This window comes from Protopterus annectens, chromosome 17.part0 (assembly GCF_019279795.1).
Source record: "Protopterus annectens isolate FY-2018-M chromosome 17.part0, PAN1.0, whole genome shotgun sequence".
Classification (NCBI taxonomy): domain Eukaryota; kingdom Metazoa; phylum Chordata; order Ceratodontiformes; family Protopteridae; genus Protopterus; species Protopterus annectens.
In genome coordinates, this window is record NC_056751.1 from 309,574,527 (window position 1) to 309,596,716 (window position 22,190).

General features: G+C 40.3%; 1 protein-coding gene across 1 annotated transcript in view; it reads left to right on the forward strand.

The window, feature by feature from the left end:
• The window catches only part of QSER1 (glutamine and serine rich 1), a gene marked incomplete at its 5' end in the record, with an annotated part of 2,529,639 nt that overhangs the window by 1,384,843 nt on the left and 1,122,606 nt on the right, over positions 1-22,190 (forward strand). The window contains one exon of the mRNA XM_044059174.1: positions 12,227-12,313. Within this exon, the coding sequence (XP_043915109.1) occupies positions 12,227-12,313 (87 nt within the window). The remainder of the gene's footprint in view (positions 1-12,226; positions 12,314-22,190) is intronic.

Genomic DNA, 22,190 nt, shown 5'->3' on the forward strand with positions numbered 1-22,190 from the left:
CTTTTATGTTGGAAGATTTGTCTGATGGACCTTGCCTAAAAAAGGCACACTGGGGGAGGCAAGAGCCTTGGCCAGAATCCTGAATCCCAGTGGTAACACGTGTAGGCCGTTTCTGGCAAAGCATCGAGGTCCGTCAACCATGTCATCCCAGGCAGACAGATACTGGATCCCCTTGGAATGACACCAAAAACTAAGCACATTATTTTTTGTTGGTATTGTGGTGTCATTATTGGTGAAGGTAGGATGCTGCTTAGGGCTATGATCATACCTGCCTGGGACACACACTCCGACAGTTCAATCATGTCTCTCTTCATATAGTCCAGGGAGGTACGTCTCAAGTCATTCACACCAACATGAACAGTGACAGAGTCATACTTGTACCTGTTGTGGAGAGACTTGAGTGCGTACATGTTGTGGCGGATTCTGGCATCTGACAGACAACTGACTGTGATCTTCTCCTTGTCGAGCCTGGTGAGGGGGACATTGGTGTGTCTTACTATTGAGTCACCAATGACTAATGTGTTTGGTTTAATGTTGTGCTTTATGGGCTGAATGTGTTTATGCATTATGGGCTGTGTTTGTGAGACGCTGGTGTGTTGTCTACTGTCTGTGATGTGTTTGGTGTTGTGCATGGAATGTCTGTGAGTGTGTTTTGGAGGTCTCTGCTGTTTAGGTAAGTTTTTATTGAGGACCACTGTATATGTGGGTGTGTGCTGTACTTGGCTATGTGATGTGGGAGGTGTGGTGTTTGTGCTGGCAATCTCCTCTTTGTCAGGGGTACTGACTGAGGCTCGAGAGAGCATGGATTCCAGTTTACTGTTATAGATGCAACTTTCGCAAGTAGAAGAATTATGTACTAGGAGAAGAGGGTTGTCATTGAACATGTTGGATGACTGGGTGGGAAACTGTAATTTCCTGCTCAGGATTGCACTTATGACCCTTCTAGATATGGGCTATCGTTGGCTAATTAAGATATTGAGTTTAGGCAAGATCCTTTATATTGGGTTTCTCTAGTAGTATATTGGATACACACAGCTAATCTTATAAAGATCTTTGGGTCAATAGCTTATAACCACCTGTGAACCTATAATCTGTCTCACTGCAAACACTGGTCAGTTGTGCTGCATCCTGATCTGAATCCATACGGCTCATGTGCCATCTTAATTTCTGCTGCTCTGTGTATTAATCAGTCACCTTCTGCTGAACTTTCATGCAGTGACAGGGGTTTGATTACCTCTGTTGTGACTATTCCTGTTGTTTATGTACACTCGCACTGGAATGCATATTTTTCAGTCATCTGGGATGTGCCTTTTCGCCATACTACTGTGAGTACACTCTGGAGCCGTTTCTTCCCTAACTCATCCAACATTTTGATCATGTCTGCTGTGACCTTATCTGAACCTGCTGCTTTCCCTGACTTCATATTCCTTAGTGCTGCTTTTCTTGGGTGAGCTTTTTTCATTCATTGTAGGCTGTGTCTAGGGCAGTAGAGCTTCTGTGGGGTTTTGTTCATTATTCACAAGCTGCTAGAAGTACTCCTTCCATCTGACTTTGATGTCCTGTGGGCTGTTGAGGAGGTTGTTGCTGATGTCCTTTATGATGGTTGTCTGATGGCTGTCTTTTATATTTCTGTCTTTGCCTTGAAACCTCTCTGAAGAGTTGCTTTCCAGCGGCAGCTTTTTCACTATTGCAGCATTTCTGTCATAGCCTCTTGTTAGCCAGCCAGTATTCCTTGTTAGCCTGGTTTGTCTTGCACTCCTCCTTTCTTTTGATGACTTGCTGGACTTCTGTATTCCACCAGCAGCTTTTGGTATTTACTTTATTTCTGTACCTGACATATCTGTTCTATAGTCCTCACACATGCTGTTTTTAGGGGCACTGATATTCTTCAATTCCACCTGTATTCTCCTCTTGCTGAGATGCTAGAGCCATGTTGCTTGAACTCATGCTTTCTCTACAGTCATCTTCTAAGTCTTCAGTCTAGTCCCTGTTGACCTTGGAACCTTCTGTGACTACTGATTTTGACAATCAGTGGTTTATGCTGTTTGCTGTTTGTTTCACTATGAATAACTTTGCAATCGCTGATTTTACTCCAGTACCACTTCCTTACTAGGAGGATATCTGCCTGAGTTGCATGTTGGCCAGTCTTGTATGTGATCTTGTGACAGTCTCTCTTGCTGAAACATTTGTTTGCCACCGTTAAGCCATCTGCCTGGCAGAAGTCTTCTCTCCTCCTTTATTCCTGTGTATGTGTATATGTGTGTATGCCTCTGCATACATACACAAATGGAAGAAAAAAAAAACTTTGCTAGGATTTTAACAGTCATAACTGCATACGTACAGAGAAGGAAGAATATGATGTAAGGAACTTGAGCAAGAAGGAGTGTATAAATATTTGGGAATTGAAGGATCAACAATAAAACATGAACAAATGCAAATAAAACTTAGGAATATTTTAGACTTCAGTACCGAAAACAGCATTGACATGGAGGAACAAAGTCCAAGCTATAAACCAATTTGCTCTTCCTGTCCTAACTTAACAGATTTGAAGTGATTGACTGGCCCCAGAAGGTGTTGGATAGGTTGGACAGGAAAACAAGAAGGATGCGTCATACTCGAAAGATGATTTAAAAATATCAGTGCGTACCAAGATATTTCCACGTTCTGGAGTTATGAGCCTCCTTGAAATTGAATACATGTCTAGCTCTGCAGTCATAGGAGTGCATACGTATCTGCTGACCTCACAAGACCCGAATATTTTGAAACATGAGGAGCATAAGTCTAAGATGGCTTCCCTGCTTAGTTTAGCAGAAGCATATCGTCAAGCTGGAATGGAAAGCAAACCAGTAGTTGATAAAAATCAGGCAGCAACTGTATGTGCCAAAAAAAAAAAAACGAAAGAATATAAGGTGAAGGGTCAGACGAGAAGGCAAGAAATTTGGAAAATGCAAAAATATAGTTGCAAGTATAGAAAACTCTTGGAACACCTACGTGTTGAACAGAATCAAACACATGAATGGTTAAGGAGAGGTGAATTTAAACCAAAAGACGAAAGATTAATATTGGCAGCCCAAGATAGTGGACTTGCGTACACATTGGTTTACAAAGTCTGCTGAACATATGGGAGAAATGGACAAATGTAGGTTTTGTAAAACAGAATTGGAAACAGTCGCACATCTTGTTGCTGGTTGTGATATACTAATAGCAGAAGGACTGTATATTGAAAGGCATAATAATCTGGCAAAACTGTTGCATTGGGGATTGTGAAAACATTATGGTATTGTAGTGGCTAAAAAACACTGGAAACATGAACCACAAAGCATCATAGAAAATGGTTTATATCACATGGGATCATCCATTACCAACAGTTCAAAAAAATAGATGCGAGAAAACCAGATATAGTAGTCCATGAAAAGAAGACAAAAATAGCATTTATGTTGCTATACCCAGTGACTACACTGTCTTGCATACAGAGAGAGACAAAGTTTTAAAATACCAGGATTTGCAGGCAGAAACGAAAGCAGTGTGGAAGGAGGATACCCAGACAGTTCCAGTAGTAGTAGGAGCAACAGGTGTTGTATCCAAGTACAATTGTAAATTCTTTTTTGTTACTGATACATATAACTCCTTACAAATTGCAGAAGTCATTACTGCTCACACTGTGGGTGTTGTGAAGAGCACTTGTGGCTAACATCAAAGATTGAAAAACATATTAATTACTTGGAACTTTAATCATACTTTGACTTAGGAATGGGGTCCTTTTTCATCATGGTATTAGAAGCCTAAATGAATCAGAGAAATCAAAAAAGAAATAGAGGAACTCTGCATCATCTTGGTGAAAACTGAAAGGTTTCCTCATCTTAGCAGTGCAGAAAAGCAGAAGGCATTCATATAGATATAGACAGGTGCAGTGGATATAAAAAGTTTACACACCCCTGTTAAAATGCCAGGTTTTTTTTATATAAAAAAGGAGGTCACAATAAATCATTTCAAAACTTTTCCCACCTTTAATGTGACCCATAACCTGTACAATTCAATTGAAAGAGAAGAAAAATCTGTTAGGGAAAAAAATAGAAAACGTACAATGCGCTGGTTGCATAAGTGTGCGCACACCCTTAAACTAATACTTTGTTGTGTGTGTGCACACCCTTAAACTAATACTTTGTTGAAACACCTTTTGATTTAATTACAGCAGTCTTCTTGGATACACACCTGGCATCAATTAGAGACTCTGATTAACCACAAATTAAGTTCAGCTGTCCTAGTAGGATTTTCCTAACATTTACTCAGTTGCCTGCGACAACAAAAGCCATGGATCACAGAGAGCTTACAAAGCATCAAAGGGATCTCGTTGAAAGGTATCAGTCAGGAGAAGGGTGCAAAAAAATTTCCACAGCATTGGTTACACCATGGAACACAGTGAAGACGGTCATCAAAAAGTGGGGAAAATATTGGGACAACAGTGATGCAAAGAACTGGATGTCCCTCCAAAATTGACGAGATGAAAACTGGTTAGGGAAGCTGCCAAGAGATCTACAGCAACACTGAAGGAGCTGCAGGAATTTCTGGCAAGTACTGGTTGTGTACTGTATGTGACAACAATCTCCGGTATTCTCCATATGTCTGGACTATGGGGTAGGGTTGCAAGACGGAACCCTTTTCTTACACACACAAATATCCAGGCCCAGCTAAAATTTGCAAAACAATACATTAAGTCTTCCAAAAGCGTGTGGGAAAGTGTGGTATGGTCTGACGAGACCAAGGTTGAACGTTTTGGCCACAATTCCAAAAGGTATGTTTGGTGCAAAAACACCACTTTGCATCACCAAAAGAACACCATCTCCATGGTGAAACATGGTAGTGGCAGTATCATGCTTTGCGGTTGCTTTTCTTCAGCTGGAACTGGGGCTTTAGTCAAGGTGGAAGGAATTATGAACAGTTCCAAATACCAGTCACTTTTGGCCCAAAACCTTCAGGTGTCCACTAGAATGCGGAAGATGAAGAGGACTTTCACTTTTCAACACCACAATGACCCCAAGGATACATCCCAGTCAACAAAAGAATGGCTTCACCAGAAGAAAATTAAAGTTTTGGAATGGCCCAGCCAGAGCCCAGACCTAAATCCAATAGAAAATCTGTGGGGTGACCTGAAGAGGGCTGTGCACAAGAGATTCCCCTGCAATCTGACAGATTTGGACTGCTTTTTGCAAGCAAGAGTGGGCAAATATTGCTAAGTCAAGATGTGCTTTGCTGCTAGACTCCTACCCAAGAAGAGTGAATGCTGTAATTAAATCAAAATGTGCTTCAACAGAGTATTAGTTTAAGGGTGCACACACACAACAAAGTATTAGTTTAAGGGTGTGCACACTTATGCAACCAATGCTTTTTTTTTTTATATTTTTTCCCCTAGCAGATTTGTTTTTCAATCGAATTGTACAGATTATAGGTCACATTAAAGGTGGGAAAGGTTTTGAAATGATTTATTGTGGTCTCATTTTTTTATATCACAAAACCTGGCATTTTAAAATGGGATTTGTAAACTTTTTATATCCACTGTATTATGTATGTATTAGGTGTACTTAAAATCTAAATTCAAAAATACCTAAACATGAAATATAACAAATTTGAAGTTATACCGGGGAAGGATTTATGCACTTCCCCATTGTTTTGCAACTTCAGAGTTGGTAAGTATGATTTTTAGAGGTTGTGGGGAGTGCAGGGGCTTGCCCTTCTGCAAATGTTGGTCTTGGATGTGGTTAGATTTTGTAGATAATTTGTTAGATATTTTTCGTGAGATATTTTGCTGTTAAAATAATCTAAGCAGCATAATATCGAGTATGTCCATATATTTTGTGTGTATATGTATTTTTTTTGGTGGGGCACAGCATTGACCCTGGAAGTACTACACCACATAGCACTCAACCATCCGTAATTTTGCAGAGTGCCCCGGATATTTCCTCATAGTTTTCATGTGTTCCTCATATAATTTTTGGTGTGCTGGCCAATTGTTGAGGATTGCAATCGCTAGATTATGCAAGACAGTTAAATTTCAAACTTAAGCTATTCATATAATTCATTCTGATGCAAAACTTGTATATAAAAGCAGTATTTAAAAATGTGTACTTGATTTGAGATTTTTGTCCCAGTGTATTTTTTGGCCTGTTTCTGTAAGTAAGTGGTTGAAAGCTATGCTTTCTTTATGTAATATTGTACATAAATGCACACATTTTTGTGAACTTATATGTGCAGTTTTTCTCTGTAAGCTTGCATTTAATGTCTTGAATGTACTTCATTTCCTGCACTGCTAGTCACTGTGCTATTGTTTGAATTGTACCTTTGGTCTTTACTTAAACAGTATCAATCGCAAGGCACTTTTATTTAATATGTTACATAGTTAACAAAACCCACTTGAAGTGGCTACTAAGTAAAGAAAAAAAGCAGTTGCATTTAGGTTGTTATATTCGGCTTCTGAATGTTAATGAAGATTGTTAATTTGTGTGTGTGTTTGTAAAAAAAAATGTCGAAAGTAGTGAAAGGAAGGAAAGTTATTTTTTATTTTCTTTTATTTACTGGGAAAGTGCAACTGGATTTAGCTAAACCCCTTTACAGCAGATCTTAGGGCAGGCGATTCTCAGATTTTTACAGAAGTTATCAAGAATACACACAGAATGACAGTGTATAAAAAGTGTACATGTTTTTACACTGTATATGATATTTTAAACAATGTACATTAATTTGCAGAGTATATGAATATTTAAGCTTTGTCTGTATAGTTACAAATCGTATCACAATATATATCAGATCATATATATGTTGTTTACCTCATTATTTAAGTCAGTTGTAGTGCAGATTCTTTTCCATTTTGTGGTGCAGCAGGTAGAGAAAAAAATAGCATATGTAATGTAAACCATGCATTTTTGTTAATGTCAAGTTTTCTTGGATGCATTATTTTGGTGGCATTTAGAATCCCAATCTTTAGAGAGAGAGTGAGCAAGATAGGTTTGTTTGTGTCCAAGAAAGATTCAGTGAAAAAAGAGAGAATATAGAGTGGAGGAATTGAAGTAGGTAGCAGAATATGCAAACTTCATGCATTAAACATAGAGTACCTTGTTGACTAGTTTGAATATAGAATCTTGGCAGGCCTATTAGTGGGTCGGAGGGTAGGAAGCAAGTGATGTGTATTAGGACAGTAATTGGAGTGTAGGCAGAAAGGAGGGTGGCAAGGAGTGGACGTGTAAGTAGTAGTACGGGTAAAGGTAGAAAGAGAGTGAGTAGGAGGAGTGTGTGGAAATAGAGATAAGAAGAGAGCTGGTAGTAGTGTGAGGGTGGGTGAGTGAACTTTAGGAAGAGCTATGCAAGAGTTAGTGGCATTCAGAGAGGGTGAAGGGTGGAAAGCATTTGGGATTGGAAGTAGGTTGGATGAAGTTGCCGCAGTTTCCACTAGAAGGAAAGACTGAAATTTTTAATTGGTTTTTGAAACTGCTTAGCTCTTGGTTTGATTTCACTGTTAATGGGATGTGGTTCCAGGCTTTGGTAACTATCTCCAGAACGTAAAGCCCTGTTGGAGAGTATGGCTGTATAATGATTAGGGATGGGTAGATATGGGGTTTATGAAATTTGTGTATTGTTGTGTGTTAGGTGGACATTAAGTTGCCTGGGAGATCTAACCAGTTTAGCTCTTTGATAAACTGTCATATCCTCTGAAGGGCAGGTTGGAAGCAAATTTTGCTGTTTTGTTGTCACATTGCTCTAGTGATTTGAAGCCTAGTAAAATGGGGTGCAGCGTATAGGAGAGATGGCATTAAGAAAGTAGTGGCCATATATTTGTTGGCTGTCTGGTGAAGTATGCTTAAGATCTTTATAGGGATCCAACTTTGTGTTTGTTTTGCTTTGTTGTTGTTTTTCAGGTTGTGATGTGGAGGTCTAGTTTTAACTTTGCAACTGTGATGATATCTAGTACTTTTACGTGGGTTACATTTGCGATTCTGGTGTTATTGGCGGAGATTAAGACATGTCTTTTGCATAAATAGTTGCTTGAAGAGTATTATTGTCTTTTGGGGAGGTTTAATTGGAGTTGAGTTACTTAAACATGACTTGACAGAGGAGAATGATTCTTGTTTGTAATCTTGTAGTTTTGCCATAGTTTTAGCAGAGCAGACCAGTGTGGAATCATCTGCATATTGGACAAAAGTAGTGTGTTTAACAGTTTTATGGAAGAGATTAAAAAGTACGGGGTTATATTTGAATTTTCTGGAACTCCTTTATTTGTAACCAAGAAAACTGTGTGTAGTACAGAGCAAAATCAAACAGAAACCACAAGAAAATATGCAAAAATGTATAGTTTAATACATTAATAGTTAAGCGCTTTTCTTTTGTGCAATCCAAAACTTTAACACAACACTGTAGTAAAGATCACATCCCATCTAAATGAATATGCCAACCAATCAAAATTATACCTTCATTTAAAGTTGTGTAAGAAAGTGCTCACTGATGCATAGTGAATGAACATAAATTTAAATCTATAAATAAGTAAAAATGTATATTGCAAACATAAAAACATATGCATAATACCTATCTAGTTAAAATTTCAAAAACTAGGAAAGTGTGTAAATATACATTTAATTTGTATATGTTTGTGTGATTTAATAACTTGACTATCAGCATCAGGACTGGTAATATTGGGACATTCTCATTCAACCCAGGGGAAACAGTGGCATTCAGTTTAAGTTGCTAATAAAATTCACTATACTCAAGCAGTATCTCCCAGTCACCTCCCCAAGGACTTTAATTTTTTTTTTTCTATTAAGTCTGACTGTGTTAAAAAGGGCATTTTTAACACATTTAGTGGAAATATAAATGTTTTTGTATATTCTTTTCTTAAAAATCCCGTCAGGTTTCCCTATATAAAAACCTGGACAGGTGTCTTAAATAGGTTAAAAAAAGAACCTTTGTGAAGAAAATTTAACAGTGTTTAGCTGTTGATGTTAAGGATCTTTTCATTACTATCCCAGAAACTGAAGGGTTACTTTTTTTTTTAAGAAAGTCTTTTTAGATGCAACTTTCTCCAAGGGAGAGATTTGCCTTTTGATGGATATTATATAACTTGTTTTATTTAATACCTATATTTATTCTGAGAGGGAAATATTTAAACAAAATAAAGGTGTGGCAGTGGGTGTGGCATGTGCTCCAATTTATGTAAATTTGGTCTTAACTCATTGAGAATGGAGCTACATTTTAAGTTAGATAATTAAAATTTAGTGAAATTTACCTACTTTTTTTTGCATGTTAATTTTATAGAACAGACCTGAAGAAATGATGAAAGATTTTATCTCGGCACTTAAGCAAAATCCAAATGTCAGTTTTGCTATCAATTCAACAAGAGGGATACAAGATTTTTGCACATACATTATTATCGGTGACCGAGTTTAGGACAAACATTTACAGGAAACCAACTTTTAGCAATGCATACTTGCACTTTAATAGCTAGGTAAAAAAAAGTTTGACTAAAGGCTAGTGTATAAGATTAGCTTAAAAGATTTTTGCAAAGGAAGTTTTTATCCAAGAAGTTCACAACCTTTATGATACGTTTGTTGTAAAGGGTTATACCAAGAAACGTACAGAAGTAGGAACTCAAAACATTATTAGCAAATGCGGCTCACAATGCACAGCCCTTTTATGTAATGGGGAATTTAGTACATGAGGTGATTCTAATCTTAATTATCCACTAAAAGGTCCATACAGTAGGGTGTTTAACATAATACTGGTTCAGGAACACTTAAAATGATTGTACAAAAAAAGGAGTACTTTTAAGAATTAACCCCACTGTCCCTCCTGTTATGAGTACTATGTCACCTTTTGTTTACAAAACCTCTAAAAATTTGAAAGGTATCCTTTAAATGATGTAGGACATGCTTAAAAAGACTATAAAATTTAAGGAACTAGGAAATGCAGACATTGTAGGTATTACCCATATGTCTTTGAAGGGAAATTGTATGAGCATAGGGGATGTTCAGAGTATTTCATTTAACCTTCAAGAAGGTAATTGCTGAAGTAAAGCTATAGCTTATATAGCAAAATGATCCACTTGTCCAACTTTTTTATATAGGGAAAACAGACAGGATTCTTAAGAAAAGAATGTGTGAACATATTTAAGATGTTTCCACCAACTGTTTTAACACCCTTTTTAAGCACAGTGAGACTTGTGTGGGTTTTGAGAAGTTTAAGTTTGTGAAAATAGGAAAAAAAATAGTACATGTCCTAGGAGAAGTGACTGGGAGACATTGCTCGAGTGTAGGGAACTTTATTGGTAATGTAAATTGAATGCCACTGTTTCCCTTGGTTGAATGAAAAAGTACCAATTTTACCAGTCCCAAAGCTGAGATCAGACAAGTTATGAAATCACACTCTAATATGAATTAAATGTATACACTTTCCTAGTTTTTGAGATTATACACTTTTTTGAGATTTTAACTAGATGGGTATTGTGTGTTTTATATTTACAATATACAGTTTTTTTGTATTTATTGATTTAAATGTATGTTCATTCACTATGTAACATCCAGCACTGTGTTTTGCATATTATAACTTTAAATGAAAGCATATTAATTTAGCTAAGATGTGGTTTTTACTGTGTTCTGATGAAGTTTTAGATTGTACAAAATGAAAGCACTTAACTATTTGTGTATTAAATTATTTTTTTCTGGTGGTTTCCATTTGGTTTCACTCCATGCTACCCACAATTTTCTTGGTTGTCAGTTTTTACTGTGTGTGTTCGGTTTTACAATTAACTCCTGTATTTATGGGGAGGATAAAGAAGTCAGTTTGAAATTTTCCAGCTTGTGGTCTGTTTGATAGATAGCTATGAAATCACTTTATTGGGGGTGGGTTAACTAGGCCTATGGAGGAGCATTTTTGAAGAAGGTTCAGATAGGACACTGTACCAAATGTGTAGGTCTAAGATAAGTGCTGAAGCCAAGTTTCCTTCCATTTCTTTGAGTATTTACAGTTGTAGTGAAGTTCAGTAGAGCAGTAATAGTTGTGCTGTTTAAAGAGTCTAAAGCCATGCATGTTGTATAGAGGAGAGGAGCTGTTTTTCTAGGAGATAGCTGATTGTGTATGTATTTGTCTAGTATTTTTGATGAGTGATATTAAAGCTTTTTGCCTGTACTTGGAAAGTTCCGTGGATGTATCTCCTTTGTGAAAAGGGTATGAGGAAAATGTTCTTCCAGTTTGATGGGACAGTGTGTGTTCAACCAGGGATGTATTTATCAGGATTGATGTAGGATAGGAAATTGCTTCTGCTGCTGATTTAAGATGTTCACCTGGTTGATTGTCTGGGGCATTTAGTGAGTTTTAGTTTATGAAGGAGTTTTTGATCATGGCAGTTGGAACAGGTTGAAGAGAAAAATGTTCAAGAAGTTATTAGATGGGGAGGGGGCTGAGTGTTTGAATGTGTTGCCAATCCGAGACTTTACTGTGTTAATAAAGAGGGTATTAAACTGATTAGTAATGCTATCATGTTAGGTTGGTGTTTTGGGGGTACGTTGTGTGGTTTGTCTTGCATTTAGCAGCTTGTTTACTGATGCCCAGAAGAGGTTAAGGTGTTTGCTTGTTTTTAGTGTGTGCAGTAAAATGGTTTCTTATCTTTGGTGAACAGCTATTTAGCATTGGTTCTCAGTTGTTTGTAAGCTTATAGGGTCTTACCTATTTTACTTTTTTATATAGTTTTCCTTGATTTATCTCTGTTTCATTAATTTTTTTATTCAAAGAATAGTCATGCAGCTTGGTTTGTTTTACTTTTCTGTGATATAAGGGCAGTGAGTCTGTGATGGTTAAGAAGACTGGGGAGGATACATAAAGGTTATCACGAGGAGTACACTTTGAATAACCTTTCTGAATGAATAGACAGCAAAAGCACTGTGGTAGGGCTGTTCTTGAATTCAGAGAAGCTACCTCAAGGTGTACACATGGTGCATGACTTGCAGTAACCTGTATAAATCTCCCCCCATTTGTTAAATTGTATTACAGTACCATCTAAAGGGAGAGTCCTAATAGAATTTCCATTGATTAAATGTGCTTATAAAAGTTTTTTTTTTTTTTTTTTTTTTAATGGAAGGTGAAAATTTTTCTAACCAGGGGCATAGTGGTGATTTTTGAGGTTGCTGCTGTGGTCCCTTGACTGCATAAATAACATGAAACTTGTTCATTAATTTATTTATTTTTGCAGAAACTCCACCAAAAGTAGAGAAAAGAAGGAAAGTCATTCTATCCTACAGGCCTGATTTTTGTCCTGAAGCACAAGGCGATATACAGAGTAAGTGTAACTGCAAAATAATGCACAAGTGATTTTTATGTATAGAACAGCTTCCAGTATCACCACGGGGATTTTTGTGGATATTGTGTCTGTTGCAGTCATAACCTTATGGAATTCTGCTGTATGCTGAAGTCAGATATCTGACCAAACTTTCAAATTTAGGTACACTTTCCACTCTCCTAGGCTGCTGTCTCCTTTCCCTATGACATCACAACATTCTTGGTATAAAGGGTAGTATTTGCCTCTCTACCTTTAGGTCTTCATGGCCATGTATGTATGCAGAACAAGAAGTCAGTTGCTCAGTCTACTGGGCTAGGCCAGGACTTGTATAAGTGCCTTGTTAATCTTTTGCATCCCATATCTTGCTGCACAGTGCCTGCTTATTTAATGCCTTGATGTTACGTTGTCCTATCTCACCTTCATTCTTGTTGGTTGGGCATCATTTCCGACTCTGCCTATTACTAGAGCTCGAGAGCTTCCACTGGCTCGAGGATATACCCTATCCCATGATGCCTAGGGAAGATAACCCAGATCTCGTTTGCCGCTAAACTAGATCAGGTGCTTCTCACTAGGCTCAGCCTAGGTGAATTTCTTTTTTGGATATTATTTGTCAATTAGTCTTTTTCAATATATTTTGTATATAGGTTAATAGGTTCATAGATTAGTACTAGGCTAACTGCCCTTGTGAGCCATTTTAACCATAACCAATTATCCCTTGTGAGACTCAAACCCTGTACCTTGTGTTTGTAAGGCAAACACCTTAACCATTAGGCCACCCTCCCAACCCCCCTTTACTAGTTGACTGTGTTTTAGGTTTCACGGTAGTGAATCCCTAAGTTTTTTCTTGCTTGTGTGCTTATTGTGGCTGGCCATCGCTTTCACTAGGCCTACATCTCCCTGTCCTGTCCTTTCAAACTCTAAAACTTAACATACCTGTTTGAGTTAGAGGGTTCATCTTTTTCTCTCCGGTCCGTGTAAGTTCGAGGACAACTTTTCCTTCCTTTACCTTTTTTCCAAAAGGCTTCATCGTTTGAGTTAGAGACATCTACTCTGACTAGAGGGAATCATTGTTTTAGTTGAGACCTCTCCTGTAGTCCTCTTTCTCCTTGCTTGAGTGTTAAAAAAAAGTTATCTTTTTGTTTAATGTGGTGTTTGATAGTTTAAAAGTTTTTTGCTAGTATTACTACCTTTATCTTTTGCATAGTTCCTAGACAATACTGTTGTGGTTGTTTGATTACTATTTCCAAGGAAGGCAGAGAAGTGGAGCAGTGTGGCTTCAAAAATGCGACTCCTGTACTTACAAAACGTCCTTAATGGACAGACACATTAGCTGTGTCTACTGTTTAGGTGCAGTGCACCTCCAAGACTGTTGTTGAATATGTCTTGGTTTCACTTCCAGAGTTCTGCAGGAACAAACTGATGGTTAAGGGGCTGCTTTTGTATGTTGAGGCTCTCGAAGGAAACCAGACCTCTTCAAAATAGTTCCGGTCACCAAAATTGGACAAGTCTACAAAAAGGGCTTCTTCCTCTGCTCCTGCCTCTCAGCCAGCTAAGAAACCCTCAAAGGACTGGACTTCAGATCCTAAGGCTCTTGGGCCCAAGAAAACTGCTGCTTCGGTTCTTCCAGTATTGTCGGAACCGACCGGGATTCATGTACAGAGCCGGTCCCTAACCTTGGAGCCAGTATACTCAGTCACCCATCTTACAGTCTGTGGCTGGCAGCATAAAATCATCATCCCAGTCCACTCAATCATCCAAGAACTATCGGATGACTATGTGGAGCAGTTGGTCAAGAGGTTGCTTCGGACTCTGGTGCTAGCCAAGATCCTTTTGAGTCCAGCCCAGAAGGATTTGGAACAGACTTCTACTCCTTCCCCTTCTGCTATTTCCTCCTCCGACCCGAGTGGTTTTGGAACAGGGGTGCTTGGATGTCTCTGTGGTGGAACCATCAGGTCCGAGACTCACCCCTGGGGTTTCAGCCCCAACTTCTGCTCTGACCTCTTCGGTACCATCTTCTGTCGAGGGGTCTGGGAGCCGACACTCCCCCCTCGGGTCAGGGGAGGAGAGTTGGGTCAGACCCGAATCTACATCTTGGGGCTTCAGCACGGGTGAGTTTGGAGCCCAACTCCTTGGCACGGGGGAAGTTGCCTGGTTCTTCAGAGTCGGAGGCTCCCTCGGGCACAGGTCGTGGTGCCTTCAAGGTGATGGAGTGCGCTGTCACCCCTGATGGATCCACCTTCAGATCCAGGCACTCTTCCCCCAAAAGTGCCGATGTCTGCCTCTGTACCATCCCCCCCCCAGGCGTAAAGAACCAATGCCCCAGGATGCCCCATTGGGTGAGTCACTCTCTTCTGAAACCTCCTCACATGAGCCCTCTGGAGAGGTCCCTCGGAGGAAAACTTGTAAGAAGAAACATCTAGAGTCCCCTGAGGAGTTTCACTTCTGTTATGGACTTAGAGGATTCAGAAGGGTCCCCACAGTCACCCTCTGAGGATGTCTCCTTCTCAGACATCCTAGAGATCCTGAAACAGAGAGGTGGCTGGAAGACCCTTACCCCTTCTGAGGGTGAGTCCGTATACCTAGAGGCATTTGGATCTCGACCCTCCACCTCTTGGGTGTCTCCGCCTTTCGACCAGCTTCTTGGTGTAGTCAGTCGAAAAGCATGGGCTCTCCAGAATCTGTGGAACCTGTTCCGAAGAGGCCCAGCAAATTCATAACTGCCCCTTCAGATAAGGAGTTCTTAACCAAAGTTGTCCCGGTAGATGCTATGGTGATGGCAGTGGCAGCCACCAAAAAGGAGTTAGCTGAGATTTCTTCATCTGTCCATCCACTGAATAAGGAATCTCAAACGATGGACAGATATGGGAAGCGTATGTTCTCATCAGTGGCCTTTGCAGTCCGGTCACTGAACTATTTAGGTGACCTCTCGGCTCACTACCTTAAGTTCTGTAGTCAACTCCTCCACGAGACTCATCTCATACGCAGCCGATGGAGCGAGTAGGGCAGCAGGCACAGGAATAGCTGTGAGGAGACATCCCTGGATGCGCCTTTGCGAGTTTGCTGAACCCCTCAGGTCTTCCTTCATAAACACTCCTTTTGACAGCTTGTCCTTGTTCGGGACAAAAGTGAAAGAGACTATGACCAGGGGTGAGCAGGAAGGCAGAACTTTCTGCTGTGGGAGTATGTTTTTCGGTCCCTACCAGGCCTTATCCCAAAGGCCAGAAGGGTGGGAAAATAAGGTTCCCTAAATCCCAAAGAGCTTTGCTGAACGCATGTGGCGACGTTTTCCCCTTGGACAGAAGGGGAAATAATGGAAGTACAGATCTCATGGCAGAAGGGGTCCACAAAATCAGGGTGACAAGAGATGCATTCCCTGGCAGACCCTTCCAGTGTTCCTGAAAAGGAGGCCCACCTGCCCACCTCTAGAGACTGGGAGCAGCCTGTCACTGTACCCAAAAGCCTGGCTGAACATCACTCAAGGTAAATGGGTACAGTCGATAATTTCCACGGATACAACATCCCCTTTTCCACCCCACACCCACGAACAAAAAGAACAGTACCAGACATTCCACCCTGTCAAAGGGATCAAGCAACCCTAGAGGTACAAAGGTTGCTAAGAAAGAGTCATCCAAGAAGTCCCAACAGACCAAATCAGACTGGAACTTACTAAATGTTCTTTTTAGTGCCATAGAAAACAGAGGACTGGAGACCCATCTTGGAACCAGCAGGCTGAACAAGTCCATAAAAAAAACAAAGTTCCAGATGGTGACAGTGCAGTCTGTACTTCCCTTTCTGAGACAAGACAATTCGATTTGCTGACTCGATCTTCAGGATGCGTACTACCATATAAAAATGGACAGGTGATCCAGGAGGTATCTGCACTTCCGGCGGGGAGACAGCCATTACCAATTCAGAGCTCTGCCCTTTGGCCTCACTACAGCCCCCAGAGGGTTTATCAAATGCATGACAGTAGTCACCGCTCACCTGAGGCATCTAGGATTCCGGGTGTTTCCATACTTAGACGGCTGGCTCCTGACCGCCACCACCGAGCATCTACTAACCAAGGCAAGAGACACTACAATCCATCTATGCTCGCAACTGAGCATTAAAATAAATTTCGAAAAATCTGCCTTGTTGCCATCACAGCATATTATGTACATAGGAGCAGACTTGAACACAAAAGACATGGTAGCAAAATTGCCTCATGACAGGGTACAGACACTGTGCCATCAAGTGTCCATCTTGCTATTGAAGAAAAAAGCACAGGCAAAGTTTGTCCTGAAGCTCTTGGGCACTATGGCGGCTGCTCTAACACTAGTACCTCTGGCACAGTTACATATGAGAGTCCTACAGTGGCTACTCTTTGCTCAATGGTCCATGCAGGCATTGCCCATGTCCCACAAGATGTTCTTCGTGTTTCACTGTTGCAGTCATCACATTTGGGTTATCTGCCTGCAGGTAGCCCTCAGCCAGCCTGAATACCACAGTCTTGGGATTTCTGCGACAGATGCTGTCGCTTCTTCCATGATGTCAGGGATGTAAAACATGCAGCTGACGCCATTACATCAGTCTTTCTTGCCGTGCGGTGCCCGAAGCAGAAGCAGTTCGCAAGTGCCGGTTGGTCGACTCCTGAAATTTTCGTTTTCGAGTTTCAGACCTGAAGTCTTCAAAAAGATAAGCACCCCGTTGGGGATCCTTTTCTCTTGCTCTAACCGATGTCAGAAAAAATTAATTATTGTCTTGCCTGTGGAAAGCAAATACCTCCTAGAGATTTTCATTCTTACTGCGTCACCTGTTTAGGCCCAGACCATGACGTCCCTCGCTGTCGGTTTTGTGCCTTGTTCAACGCCCAAACTATTTGTCATCGGGCTATTTTTGTAGCTAAATACTTTCGTTCTTGATCTCTGTACTCCGAAATGGCTTCGTTAAGCCATCCGGCTACCGATCTTCTGAAAATACATAAGGATAAAGGCAGAGACAGACCACATAGGTCCGAAACTGCCAACGACGCTTCCATTAAGCTAGTCGCCATTCCGCCGGTACTCAGTGAGGCACTTCCGCAGATGACTGTAGGGAGGCTGTTCACTCTCCCCCAACCAATAGCTACAGTGACCATGGACACTTCCAAGATAGGGTGGGGGGGGGTATTATCTGGGAAAGACTGTCCAAGGAATTTGGCAGGAACACGAGTACCATCTGCACATCAGTGTCCTAGAGATGAGAGTGGTGCTCTTGGCGTTGCAGGTATTCCAGAACACTCTACTACTAGGTACGATTGCAGTACAGACAGACAATATGTCAATAGTGTGGTACATCAAGCAAATAAGGCAGAACCAGATCCTACCCCCTGTGTCAAGAGGCTTAGAGAGTATGGCAGTTGGTAATATCGTCTCAACGCTTTCTGATTGCAATGCACATTCCAGGGAAATCCAGCTTGATAGCGGACAAATTCAGCAGAGCAATTCTGATGCCTCACGAGTGGTCCCTGAAACAGGAAATTGCGAACCAAATTTTTGCATTGCTGCGACCTCTTTGCTACGTCCATGAACACCAAATGAAGCAGCTACCTTGCCCTAATTCCCCCTCCAAGGGAGTCACCAAGGGATGCAATTGTTCACGATTGACCCACGGGACTTCTTTATGCCTTTCCCCCACTTTCTCTAATCCCCAAAGTTCTACAGAAAGCGAAATCATTGAGCTGCAGGTTAATTCTCATTGCTCCGTACTGGCCTTGTAAAATCTGGTTCCCCTTCCTATGGCCTCATCTCTGAGAGGAGCTGTGGTTTCTGGACTAGGTGCCAGATCTTCTGACTCATCAGTGAGGAACGCTCCATCCTTCTATCCAAATCCTCAAGCTAACAGCTTGGCTGCACCACTTCCAATCTTAGCCAGGCTTCCAGACATATCCCCTGCAGTGCGCCACATTCTTGTCTCTTCTCATAAGGCAACAACTAGAAAACTGTATGCTAGCAAATGGGAAAAGTTTTCTTGTTTGGCTTCCAAGAATCAAGTAGATCCCTCTACAACCCCTTTAAGTAAAATTTTAAATTGTTTAGCAGAGATTTTCAATGAAGGTGCTGCAGCAGCTACCATATGAGTACAATTAGCCGCCATGTCTAACTAGCACATAGGAGACATGGGGTCAAAAATAATGTCTCACAGATTGTGCAAAGCATCCCTCAAAGGTACGTTTCTACTAAGGCCCCCAATAAGAGAACCACCACCTCCTGGGGATCTCAATTTGGTACTGACTACTCTGATTCTACCACCTTATGAACCAGCCTCCTCTTGCAAACTAAAATTTCTGACCTGGAAAACCGTCTTTTTAACAGCCATTACTTCAGCTAGGAGGGTTTCAGAGCTCCAAGCTCTGTCCATATGCCCTCCCTATCTACTTTTTAACAAAGACAGAGTTTCTGTTAGAACAAATCATTCATTCCTTCCCAAAGTAGGCTCTGGGACCAATTTGAACATTGACCTGTCTGTCTTCTTTCCAAACCCTGGCAACAGGGCAGAATGTAAACTACACCAATTGGACATCCACAGACAGTTATGGTTCTACTTGACTAGAACAATGGAGTTCAGAAAATCTGACCAGCTATTTGTCTCCTCAGATAACAGAAAAGGTGCACCAGTTTCTAGAGTTACCTTATCAAAATGGCTTGCTGATACTATTACCTATGCATATAATTTTCAACATAAACAATTGCCTTTAAAGATTAGGGGCCACTCAACAAGAGCTATGTCAACTTCGACCGCCTTTCAGGCCAAATTACCTATGGACTCAATTTGTGCAGCAGCCACATGGGTCAATCCTCATACCTTCATCACTCATTACAAAGTAGATGTTGGCTCCCGGAACAGGGCTTCCTTTGGTTCTACTGTTATGAAGAGCTTATTCCCTTGAGCCACCCAAGAAAGAAGGTGCTGGGAATGCTATCCCAGCCAGCAAGAATGAAGGCGAAATAGGACAACATAACATTAAGAAGTTATGTACTCACCATAACGTTCCATGTTTGTTGTCCATGATCTCGCCTTCATTCTTGCATCCCACCCTCCTTTCCCAACCTTCACTCCTGGAGGATCGAGAGGAAATTTTTATTGGTGAAAAATGTTCTCTGCTTCCCTTCTGGCCTCATGAGTCATAGACTAAGAATTGTTACCCTGTTTTCATTGTATGGTTTCTGATTTGTTAGTAATGTGCAAACAAGATCTGGGTTATCTTCTCCAGGCATCATGGGATAGGGTGTAACCTCGAGCCACTGGAAGCTCTCGAGCTCTAGTAATAGGCCGAGTCGGAACCGATGCTCGGTTCCGAACCCAACCAGCAAGAATGAAGGTGAGGTCATGGATAACAAACATGGAACGTTATGGTGAGTACATAACTTCTTATTTTTTCACATACATCTCTGGTGTCTCCTGGTACTGTAAATTTTTGGTATGCTGTCTATAAGAGGCACACATCTGTTTCAACTTCAGAGTCCGTCCAGAGCCCCCTGGTCTTGAGTGCAGGTCCGACCATCTTGCCCTGTCAGAGAAAGCCTGTAGCCGTAATGCCCAAGGACGTTCTGACCTTGGAACAACCCGTTGGCGAGACCTCCCCAAAGATCCCTTCTGAGGTGCCCCCCCCCTCGCAAGCATAAATGTAAAAGGATGCCCTTGGACTCTTCTCCAGAGTCCCTCACAGAAGACATGGACCTGGATGAAGGGGAATGTTCCCAAAGATCACCCCACAAGGTGGAGACATCATGGAAATCCTACTCCAGGGAGGGGAGTGGTCTGCCCCAAAACCAACCTCTGATGAGTCCATGTTTCTGGGGGCATTTGGCTCAGGCCCGTCTACCTCCTGGGTGTCCCCTCCTGCTGATACACTCATGGATTTGATTACATCTAGGGCATGGAAGGAGCCGGACACTATAGAGATGATGTCCAAACAAAAAAAAAGAGGTAGATACTCCAAAACAATCAAAGCCAACCAGGAACTGCAAATCAAAATTGAAGTAAAAATCCTTTTATTCCTATGAACAGTAAGCGCTTTCGCGTTGCTCAGAATGCTTCATCAGACTTTAATAAAAAACAGTTGTGCTTGCTCCACCTAAATATTCAGAACCAACCAATAAAAAATATACATTCAAAACAACCAGTAAGAACAGTAAAAATTGTCACATGAAAAGCATTGTAAAAAGTGCATGAACAATGAATAAAAAAAGGGGGGGGGGAGATCCCACTAGAGAAGAATACATGCATTATAATTAAAACTCTATATGAAAAAACACATACTAGAGTGTTTATATATAGCTATAATAATATGTGTGTATACTGGAAAGAACAAATACATTCATCATACATCTATATCATTGTATATATATTGTCTACTAACGTCTGAATGGCTTATCTATCAAGAAGGGTTTCAAGGACAGTTTATCATTGAGGCCATGTCCTTTATCAGCTCTAAACTTAATGATCCATTTAACCTCTTCCTTCTCAGTAGTATTGTTGATGTTACCTAACCTTTCAGTTACTTGTAGGTGTCCTATAACCATAAAACTAAAAACATGTGTAGATCCATTTTGTATAACATGTCTAGCTAAGGCATTTCTTCATTTTCCTTGTGAATAGCATAGACATGTTCTCTAATTCTTTCTCTCAGAGTTCTATTGGTTTTTCCCACATAGAAACTTTGACATTTTTTACATACAGCTAGATATATGACATTTCTAGGTCTACAGTCTGCATAGTCATTAAACTCATATTTAATATTACTGTCAGGATGTATGAATACATTGGAGTTCATGATAAAACCACATTGGTTGCAATTCCTACAAGCGTGTGTACCTTTTCTATGTGAAATAATCTTATTGCTGTTTTTTCTTTCATAGCATAACAAACGTTTAAGGGACTTTGTGTTCTTGTAACTAATAGCAGGTCTGTCACCCACTATTTCCTTGATGTCATCATCTAATAGTAGGATATTCCAATTCTTCTTTATTATATTAACAACAGAATTATTGGTGTTAGTATAAGGAATTGATAGCCTTTTTCTCCTATCTCTCATCCTAGTTGGACGCTCATACATAGTACTGTCATTCTTAATGAAAGGTGATGCTATCCGCTCACTGCATGTTTCTTGTATCACTAGTAGATCCTTATTATGATATCCTCTATTAATAAATTCTTGCTGCATGGTATTAACTGCTATAGATAAAGCATCATCCTCACTTATGATACGTGAATGACGTATCAATTGATTTTTTACAATGTTCTTATGGATATGTGGAGGGTGCATACTAGTCCTATGCAGAATAGCATTTCTTCTACAGGGTTTTTTATAGATATCTGTTGTTAAACGACCTCTATCTAAAATTAATGTAACATCTAGGAAATCTATTTTAGTGGGTGATGTTGTAATAGTCAAGACTAGGAAAGTAGTAGTTCCATTGATATATAACATAAACTCTTCTAAAGTTTCTGTATCTCCTTTCCAAATCAAAAAAATATCATCCACAAAATGTCTGTAATGCCTAATATGACTCGAGAAACTCATATGTTCTAATATATAGGTGACCTCTCAATATGCCAATACAAGATTGGCATATGAGTTGGCGCAGGATGTCCCCATAGCCACACCTTTGGTCTGCAGATAATATTCACCATTGAACAAAAACACATTGCTGTTCAAAACAATCTCCAATAACATAGTAATCTTTATAATCACATTGTTGCTCATTCCTTTACTCATCAGGAATAATCTCAAATAATCTAGTCCTACGTCATTAGTTATACAAGTGAACAAGGAGGCAACATCTAAAAATTGAGATGGTTTCAGTTAACCATCTCAATTTTTCTAGAGAAGACACTCAGACCCATAGTAGACTCC